General features: G+C 46.5%; 1 protein-coding gene across 1 annotated transcript in view; it reads right to left on the bottom strand.

The window, feature by feature from the left end:
- Nucleotides 1-2,729: 2,729 nt before the first annotated feature.
- Nucleotides 2,730-10,105, bottom strand: part of hdc (histidine decarboxylase) — a 37,321-nt gene continuing 29,945 nt past the window's right edge. Inside the window, exons 11-12 of the mRNA XM_072277899.1 lie at nucleotides 5,184-5,285; nucleotides 2,730-3,275 (exon numbers count right to left, since the gene is read on the bottom strand). Coding sequence (XP_072134000.1) covers nucleotides 3,036-3,275; nucleotides 5,184-5,285 — 342 coding nt within the window. The 3' untranslated portion in view covers nucleotides 2,730-3,035. The remainder of the gene's footprint in view (nucleotides 3,276-5,183; nucleotides 5,286-10,105) is intronic.

Consider the following 10,105-nt stretch of genomic DNA (forward strand, 5'->3'; position numbering starts at 1 on the left):
CAGAGCCCACCTGCTCGCTCCCAGTATCCCTCGATTCCCTGAAGTCTGATTGTCTGAACATTTCTACCATGAAGATGACTGTCCACAACGGGACTGGGCAATTTCAAAGATCCACAACCATTTGAAGGAAGAGATTCCTCTGTATCTCAAATGAATGGGTGATCGCTTATTCAATGGGATATCCTCCCAGTGTCCAACAGTAAATGCCCCTCAGATCTTAAATGTTTCAGTGAGATCCCCTCTCATTTTTCTCCACTTTCATTAGTAGAGCCTTCAATCAAGTGGATGTTGAGAACATTGGCTGTTAGTGATGGAAGAAAGCAGATTGAAGTGAATGATGGGAAGCAACTGACCATGCATTAGGGTTAGAACGGGAGTGGGGGGGGAAGATTCCCAACCATTAAACGTGGTGTCCATAGACCCCAGGTTGGGAACCCTGGAGATGGTGCTTAAATTGCAAAATAAATCTGTTCTGTGTTGTGTCTGAGAAACCAAGTCAAAAGGGTGTATTTGTGCAGGAGCACACATGCCCTACAAACTTGACGGAGATTTTTGAGGAGATGAAGAAAACGATTGATAGGGGTAGGGCAGAAAATGTTGTCTGTATGGATTTTGCAACACCTCATGGTATGTTGATCCAGATTAAGGTGGCTGGGTATATTGGATTCTACATTGGTTTGGCTGTAGTGGTTAGAGGGCAGCGGTGGAGGGTGTTATTCTGCCTGAACTTCTCTGACTAGTGGTATTCTGCAGGGATCAGTCCTGGGACCTCTTGCTCTGATTTGGACAAAGAAGTAGCTGGGTTGATTAGTAAGGTTGTAGTTGACACAGAAGATGGCTGAGCTGTGGATAGGGAAGAAGGCTGTCAAAGGGTACAGTGGAATCAGTGGCAAATATGGTCAGAGAAATGGCAGGTGAAGTTTGTGGATGAGTTTGAGGTGGTGTACTTTGGGAGATCAAGTGGAAGAGAAACTTGCCAAGACATATTGCAGCTGTGTTAACTTCCCCATTACAGAAGGGATGTGGAGGGTGCAGGGGTAGTTCACCAGGATTCTGCCTAGACTGGAGAGTATTGGCTATAAACAGAGGTTGGACACGTGGCTTGTTTTCTGTAGAGCAGAGGAGACTCAGGGGTGTTATGACAGAGGTTTATAAATTGAGGGGCTTAGGGTAGAGTTCCCCCACACCCAAGAGTGGAAATGTCGAATGCTGGAAGGCACCGGCTTATGGTTAATGAGGCATTTTTTAAATAAGCACGCACTTGCACGCCTTGGTCGTGTTGCCAGGGGAGATGGGGGAAGCAGTAGTCAGGGCTTTCAGACAGGCGTGTGAACGTGCAGGGGACCTATCTAAAGCAACACACAAAATGCTGTAGGAACTCGGCTAACCAGGCAGCATCGACGGCATTTTGGGCCGAGACCCTTCATCAGCTCTGCAAAGGAAGGGGAGAAGTTAGAGTAAGAAGGTGGGGCTGAGGGGAGGAAGAAATACAAGGCAGGTGATAGGTGAAACTGGGAGAGGGGAGGGATGGTGAAGATCTGGGAAGTTGATTGGTGAAAGAGATAAAAGACTGGAGAAGGGGGAATCTAACAGGAGAGGACAGAAGACCATGGAAGAAAGGGAAGGGAGGAGCGGCAGACAGAGGTGATGGGCGGGCAGGAAGAGGAGGTGTGAGAGGGAAACAAGAATGGGAAATGGTGAAGGAGAGGGTGGGGTGGCGGGGCATTACCAGTTCATACCATCAGGTTGGAGCTTACCCAGTCGGAATACAAGGTGTTGGTCCTCCAACCTAACCAACTGAGATGTCCTCCTTCAAAGAAAGGGACTTCCTTTCCTCCACCATCAATGCTGCCTTCAATGGCATCTCTTTCATTTTGTGCACATTTGTCCTCACCCCATCCTCCCACTGGCACACCAGGAATAGGGTGCTCCTTGTCCTCTCATACCACCCCACAAGCCTCTGCACAATTCTCTGTAACTTCTGTCATCTCCAATGGGATCCCTTCACCAAACACATTTCCCTCCCCTCACCCATTCTGCTTTCCGCAGAATTACTCCCCACGTGACTCCCTTGTGCCCTTGTTCACTTGTTCCTCCCCTCTGATCTCCTTCCTGGCACATCCTTGCAAGCGGAACAAGTGCTACACCTGTCCCTACACCTCCTCCCTCACTACCATTCAGGGCCCCAAACAGTCCTTGCAGGAGAGGTGACATTTCACCTGCAAGTCTGTTAGGGTCATCTACTGTATCCGGTGCTCCCGGTGTGGCCATTGGTGAGACCTGATGTAGATTGGAGACCACTTTGTTGAGCACCTTCAGTCTGTCTGCCTCAAAAAGTGGGATTTCCCAGTGGCCACCCATTTCAATTCTACTTCCACTTCCCATTCTGACATATCAGTGCATGACCTACTGCACTGCCAGGATTAGGCCACATTCAGCTTGGAGGAGCAACACTTTATATTCTGTCTGGGCAGCCTCCAAACTGTTGGCATGAACATTGACTTCTCAAACTTCTGGTAATTGCCCCCCCCCCCCCTTTCACCATTCCCTATTCTAGTTTCTCTCTCACATCTTCTCTTAACTGCCCATCACCTCTGTCTGGTGCTCCTTCCCTTCCCTTTCTTCCATGCTCCTCGGTCCTCTACCTACCACTTTGTACATCCTCCACCCCTCTCCCCGACTTCTTATTCTGACTTCTCCCCTTCCTTTCCAGTCCCAATGAAGGGTCTTGGCCTGAAATGTCGACTGTTAACTGCCGCCTTCCTCCAGCATTTTGTGTGTGTTGCTTTGGATTTCCAGCACCTGAAGATGTTCTCATCTTGGGGAATGTATCCATGTTTTCTATCCTGATGAGCTGTGTGGACTCATTGATAGTTTCCTGGATATTCTGAGGTCAGGGGATTATGGGGAGTTGGATGGGTGAGGTCCAACAATCCTGAAGTGTCAGATGCCAACCCCCATTCTTTCCTGCGGCATTGTGACCCACCTATCCCGACCGTCTCTCCCACTAGCACTCCCCTAGCCATGGTACATCATTACCATGTGGCGCCTCCTACTCCATCGCGCAGGAGGCCAGCTGACGTTGGGGACTTGAGGACTTTGGCAGCACGTTGCTGGATGATGTTCCAGTCCCGCAGGACATCTGCACTGGTGGTGTACTGAGAAGTGACGGTGAAGCGGATGATGAAGAGCTGCTGGATGTTGGCCGGAACCAGGTACATGCTGCCTGATTGGATGAGTTCAGCCAGAAGTTCTTCAGTCAGACTGTTGGGTCCCTGTTTATTCAAACAAATGTTCACTGAAGCCTTTTATCTCAGAAATCAAAACAGAGAACAATACCTTCAAGTTCAATTTGTCAGGACTGAACCTGAACTTCCAGCCTCAATAGGCTGCTAACCTTGTCACTCTTGCACTCCACAGGCTCACCTGTGAAGGACGAGCATGCCGTGAACCTTCTTTACCACCTTCTCGACTTGTGTAGACACTGTCAGTGAAGGGTGGACCTGAATTCCAACCTTCCTCTCTACCTCAATATTACAAGGGATCTACCTTTCATCTGACATCCCAAAGTGCAACAAAGTTTGGAGAATAATGAGCGATGTGGCTAGAGTAGATAATCCTTTTCCTAGTAAAGGTATGTCAAATAGTAGAGGGCATAGATTTAAAGACGGGGGAGGGGCGGTGTTTAAAGGAAGTTTACAAAGTGTTTTTATTTTACATGTGGAACACATTGCCAGGGAAAAATGCAGAAACATATGAAACTAAGACATTTAGACAGGCAAATGAACAGGGAAGAATACAGATCACATGCAAGGAAATCAGCACAGACACTTTGGGCTGAAGGGCCTGTCATTACTGGCTTATACTCTTCCACATTCTTTCTCAGCTGCTTCATCAATGATATTCTGCACATCATAATGGCTTCAAAGTGAAAGTTCACTGATGATGTACAAAGTAAGGATTAGCTTTGTTACGTACATCAAAACACTGAAACAGAGTCCTCTTGTTAGGTATACTTGCTCATTAGTGCAAAGATCTAATCAGCCAATCATGTGGCAGCAACACAATGCATAAAAGCATGCAGACATGGTCAAGAGGTTCCATTGTTGTTCAAACTAAATATCAAGAGGGCGGGAAAAAAAATGTGATCCCAGTGACTTTAATCATGGAATGGTTGTTGGTGCCAGGTGCAGTAATCTGATTATCTCAGAACCTGTTGATCTCCTGGGAATTTTCACACACAAGTCTCTAGTTTACAGAGAATGGTGTGAAAAACCAAAAAATAACCAGTGAGCGGCAGTTTTGTGGGTGAAGGCACCTTGTTAATGAAAGAGGTCAGAGGAGAATGGGCAGACTGATTCAAGCTGACAGGAAGGCGACAGTAACTCAAATATCCACACGTTACAACAGTGGTGTGCAGAGGAGCATCTCTGAACACACAACATGTGTATTGAAGTGCATGGGCTACAGCATCAGAAAACCATGAACATGCACTCAATGGCCATTTTATTGAGTACGGGATGTATTTAATAAATTAGTCACTGAGCGTACAGTGAAATGCATAGTTTTGAGTCAATGACAAGACAGGCTGAGGGCAGCCCATAAGTGTCGCCATGCTTCCAGTGCCAACATAGCATGCCCACATCTTACAAACCCTAACCCATATGTGGGAGGAGACCAGAGCACCTGGAGGATACTCGTGGTGAATTGACCCAGGTTATTGGGGCTATAAAATGTTACAGTATGCACCACACTGCCCTGTGTTCAATTCCATTCACAACTGTTCAATGTGAAGCATTCAGACCAGGACCAGACAATGCAGTGACTCTCACTGCCATTGCCAAGTTCCTCATCACCAGCATCCTGGGCATCGCCATTGGTCGGATGCACATCCTGGGTGTCGCCATTGGTCGGGTGCACATCCTGGGTGTCGCCATTGGTCGGGTGCACATCCTGGGTGTCACCATTGGTCAGATCCACATCCTGGGCATTGCCATTGGTCGGATCCACATCCTGGGTGTCACCATTGACCAACCACAAATATCACGACAAGCACTGCTCATTCCTGGTATCCAGCAGCAAATATCGGATATTACAATACCCTTAAAACGTACAAATACTTTACAACCAGTTACCATAAATAGGAGAGGCTGTGACCAGTCTTAACTGATAAATTTCCTCACCTTTAAACGAAAGACCACCAACCCAAGATGTCTTTTGGCTGGGATTTCAAAATTTGAATCACTTCGAACCAAGGACTCAAAATACTTAGCCATCTCAATTCCCTGTTCATTGAAAGGATTCATCTATTAGAACTATTGATCCATTAGAATTCAGCAAGTCAATGTCTATGCGCAGGGAGCAAAGGAAGGCGGTGGAAATTTTGGAAAAGTGGGAGCACTCTGCTGCCCACTACTCAGGGAAGTGAGTTAGCCCTATTGACAGACATTACAGTTAGTGAAAGGAACTCCAAAACTGGGAGACTTTCCTGGAAGGCTGTGTTAGTAGGAACAGTTTTGAGTGGGAAGGGATAAGGTAGCTGTTTATTAGCCTTCATATGGCTCATATGACATAGAAGTATAATTAGGCCACTTGGCCCATCGAGTCTGCACTGCTATTTGATCACAGCTGATTTATTCTCCCTCCCAGCAGCATTTTCCTGTCATCTCCCAGTTTATACTCTGGCCAGAAAGGAGCAGTAGCTTTTCCATCAAGTGCCTTGAAAACCACCTGAAAATTCAAATCCACACCTACAGGTTTCTAGCTATTCTCACTGTTACCTCACCAGAAAACCTGCAGATGCTACAAATCAAAACCAGAAAGTGAAATACTGGGAAGGCTCCAGTAAAGTCATATCTGTGGGAAGAGAGAATCAACGTCTATGGTCAGAGATCCTTCAGAATTCTGATTAGATTCGTTGGTACACGGCCAGCACTTTGATTTATGTTTCATAACTCTGTTGCCTTTCAGTTCGATGTTTTCAAGGTGAGCACATCCTGCAGTGGATTCCAGTGCTGTTCTCGCCACAGCAGCTCCCTGTCACCTCTCTGCCTTGTTGTGAAGTAGTGGGGTCATCTTATTGTCTCCAGTCCACAAGAACAATTCCACAATCCACAAAACTTTAGAAGATAGTAACTAAATATCCACTTGTTTGGAGGGAACACCACAAGACCATAGAAGATTGAGGGGGGATCTGATTGAAACGTATAAAATCCTAAAGGGATTGGACAGGCTAGATGCAGGAAGATTGTTCCCGATGTTGGGGAAGTCCAGAACAAGGGGTCACAGTTTGAGGATAAGGGGGAAGCCTTTTAGGACTGAGATTAGGAAAAACTTCTTCACTCAGAGAGTGGTGAATCTGTGGAATTCTCTGCCACAGGAAACAGTTGAGGCCAGTTCATTGGCTATATTTAAGAGGGAGTTAGATATGGCCCTTGTGGCTACGGGGATCAGGGGGTATTGAGGGAAGGCTGGTGCAGGGTTCTGAGTTGGATGATCAGCCATGATCATAATAAATGGCAGTGCAGGCTCGAAGGGCCGAATAGCCTACTCCTGCACCTATTTTCTATGTTTCTATATTTCTATAAGACATAGGAGCAGAATTAGGCCATCTTGCCCATCAAATCTGCTCCACCATTCAATCACAGCTGATCCCTTTTTACCCTCCTCAACCCCACTCTCTGCCTTTCTCCCCGTAACCTTTGATGCTGTGTCCAATCAAGAACCTATCGATCTCTGCCTTAAATGCACCCAACGACTTGATCTCCACAGCTGCTGGTGGTAATAAATTCCACAAATTCACTGGCCAAAGAAATTCCTCCATATATTTTAAATGGACACCCCTCTAGCCTGAGGCTGTGCCCTCTTGTCCTGGACTCCCCCACCGTGGAATACATCCTTTCCACATTTACTCTGTCTAGGTCTTTCAACATTTGAAAGGCTTTAATGAGATCCCCTCTCATCCTTCTAAATTCCAGGAAGTACAGTTGCATGTTCCTCTTACGATAACCCTTTCATTCCAGGAATCATCCTTGTGAACCTCCTCTGAATCTTCTCCAATGCCAGCACATCTTTTCTTAGACAAGGGGCCCAAAACTGTTCACAATACTCAAGGTGAGGCCTCACCAGTGCCTTATAAAGCCTCAGCATCACATCCCTGCTCTTGTATTCTAGACCTCTTGAAGCTAACCTTCAGGGTGTTCTGCACAAGGACTCCCAAGTCCCTTTGCATCTCAGATTTTTGGATTTCCTCTCTCGAAAGTAGACTGCACATTTACTTCTTCTACCAAAGTGCATGACCATGCATTTTCCAACATTGTATTTCATTTGCCACTTTCTTGCCTATTCTCCTAACCTAAGTCCTTCTGCAGCCTTCCTGTTTCCTCAACACTACCTCCCCCTCCACCACTATCGTCTGCAGACTTGGCAACAAAGCCATCTATTCCATCATCTAAATCATTGATATACAGCATAAAAAGAAGTGGTCCCATCACCAGCCCCTGTAGAACACCACTAATCACTAGTAGCCAACCAGAAAAAGATCCTTTTATTCCCACTCGCTGCCTCCTACCAACCAGCCAATGGTCTAACCATGCCATAACTTTCCTGTAATACCATGGACTCTTAACTTGGTAAGCAACCTCATGTGTGGCCCCCCTGAGGGTGCAGTTCATCTGGTCTGGGTGACTTGCGTACCCTTAGGTCTTTCAGCTTTTTGAGCACCTTCTCCCTTGTAATAGTAACTGCACTCACTTCTCTTCCCTCACGCCCTTCAACATCTGGGACACTGCTAGTGCCTTCCACAGTGAAGACTGATGCAAAATACTCATTTAGTTCATCTGCCCTCTCCTTGTTCCCCGTTATTATTTCTCCTGCCTCATTTGCTAGCAGTGCTATATCCATTCACATTTCTTTTATTTTTAACATACTTGAGAAAAACCTTTTCTATCCACTTTGATATTGTTTGCTAGCTTGCTTTCATATTACATCTTTTCCCTTCTAATGATTTTTTTAGTTCCTCTGTTTTTAAAAACTTTCCAATCCTCTATCTTCCCACTAATTTTTGCTTTCTTGTATGCCCTCTCTTTTGTTTTTACATTAGCTTTGACTTCCCTTGTCAGCCATGGTTGTACTATTTTCCACGTTTTTGGAATACATCTTTCCTGCAGCTTCCTCATTTTCCCCAGAAACACACGCCATTGCTGCTCTGCTGACATCCCTGCTAGTAGCTCCTTCCTCATAACACTGCAGTTTCCTTTATTCAACTGAAATACTGCTACATCAGACCTTACTTTCTCCCTCAAGCACAAGGAATTCTGCAACAACAAACTGCTTTAAAAAGCCATCTCGTGGACATTCAACTCACTCTCAAGATCTATTAACAACCTGATTTTCCCTAATCGACCTGAATGTTGAAATCTCCCATGACTACCATAACATTGTGCTTTTGACTTGCCTTTTCTATTTCCTGTTGTAATCTGTAGTCGACATCCCAGCTACTGGTGGGATGTCTGTATATAACTGCCATCATGGTCCTTTTACCTTAGCAGTTTCTTTATTCAACCCACAAGGATTCAACGTCTTCTGATTCTATGCCACATCTTTCTAATGATTTGATACCATTCTTTACCAGCAGAGCCATGTCACCCCCTCTGCCTACCCTCCCATCCCCCTGATGCAATGTGTAACCTTGGACATTTAGTTCCCAACTACAACCATCCTTCAGCCACGATTCAGTGATGGCCACAACATCATACCTGTATTTTCTTATACTCTGTGCATTGAGATATAACACTTTGAATACTGTATTTGCTACCCTTTTTGATTCTGCATCCCTAATGCACTGATACTCACCCTGCTGGCTGCAAATTCATCCTATCATCTGCCTGCCCTTCCTGACAGGATAGGACAGAATAGTGAAAAAGCAAAGATAGCATGCAATCAGACCGACTTCCTTCACTCCTGTTCCCATCTGCCAAATTAGTTTAAACCCTGCGCAACAGCTCTAAGAATATTGGTCCCCCTCGGGTTCAGGTGCAACCCATCACTTTTGTACTGGTCACACCTCCCCCAGAAGAGATCCCAATGAAGCCCAGATCCCTGCACCAGCTTCTCAGACATGCTTTTATCTGCCAAATCATCCTGTTTCTACCCTGACTGGCTGGTGGCACAGGCAGCAATCCAGAAATTATTAACCTGAAGGTCCTGATTCTCAGCTTTCTGCCCAGCTTTCTAAATTCCCTTTCCAGGACCTCTTTGCTTTTCCTTCCCATGTCATTGCTACCAATATGTACCAAGATATCTGGCTGCTCTCCTCTCTCCAAAATACTGTGGACGCGATCTGAGACATCCCTGACCTTGGCACCTGGGAGGCAACACACCATTCGGGCGTTCCGTTCACGTCCACAGAATCTCCTGTCTATTCCCCTGACCACTGAGATCACCACCTCTCCCTTCTTCTCCCTCTTTCCCTTCTGCACCACGGACCCATGCTCAGTGCCAGTAACCTGGTCTCTGTGGCGTTCCCCTGGGAGATCATCCTCCATAATAGTATCCAAAATGGTGAACTTATTGCTGAGGGGAATGGCCACAGGGGTGCTCTGCGCTAACTGCCTATTCACATTTCCCTTTCTCCGAGCTACCCTTCTCCTGCAATTTAGGGACGACTGTGACTCCAATCGATGATCTCCTGACTCTCCCGTACAAGCCGAAGGTCAACCAGCTGCTGCTCCAGATCCTTAACACGGTCTTCAAGGAGCCGCAGCTGGATGCACTTCACGCAGATGCAGTTCCGCGGGGAGACTCTGGGTCTCCCAGTTCTCCAACGTCCATCATGAAGAACACACAACGGCCATTTACTACACCAGGTCTAGTAAGAGAGAAAATGAACGGGAACCTTAACAGAAACTTTCCCAGAGCCAACGCCTCTTTTGAGCCGAAGTCTCCTTTGACCCAAAGCCTCCCGCCCTCACCACCGGCCAGCTCCCAACAACGGCTTGTCCCTTCTGTACTTTCAAACGAGCGTCGCCGAGCTGCGAGAAGCTTCGTCGCTGTGGTCTGATCCTGCCGCCGGAATACCCCAAATCACTTCGAGACAAAGTTCTCT

This window comes from Mobula birostris, chromosome 14 (assembly GCF_030028105.1).
Source record: "Mobula birostris isolate sMobBir1 chromosome 14, sMobBir1.hap1, whole genome shotgun sequence".
Taxonomy (NCBI): Eukaryota; Metazoa; Chordata; class Chondrichthyes; order Myliobatiformes; family Myliobatidae; genus Mobula; species Mobula birostris.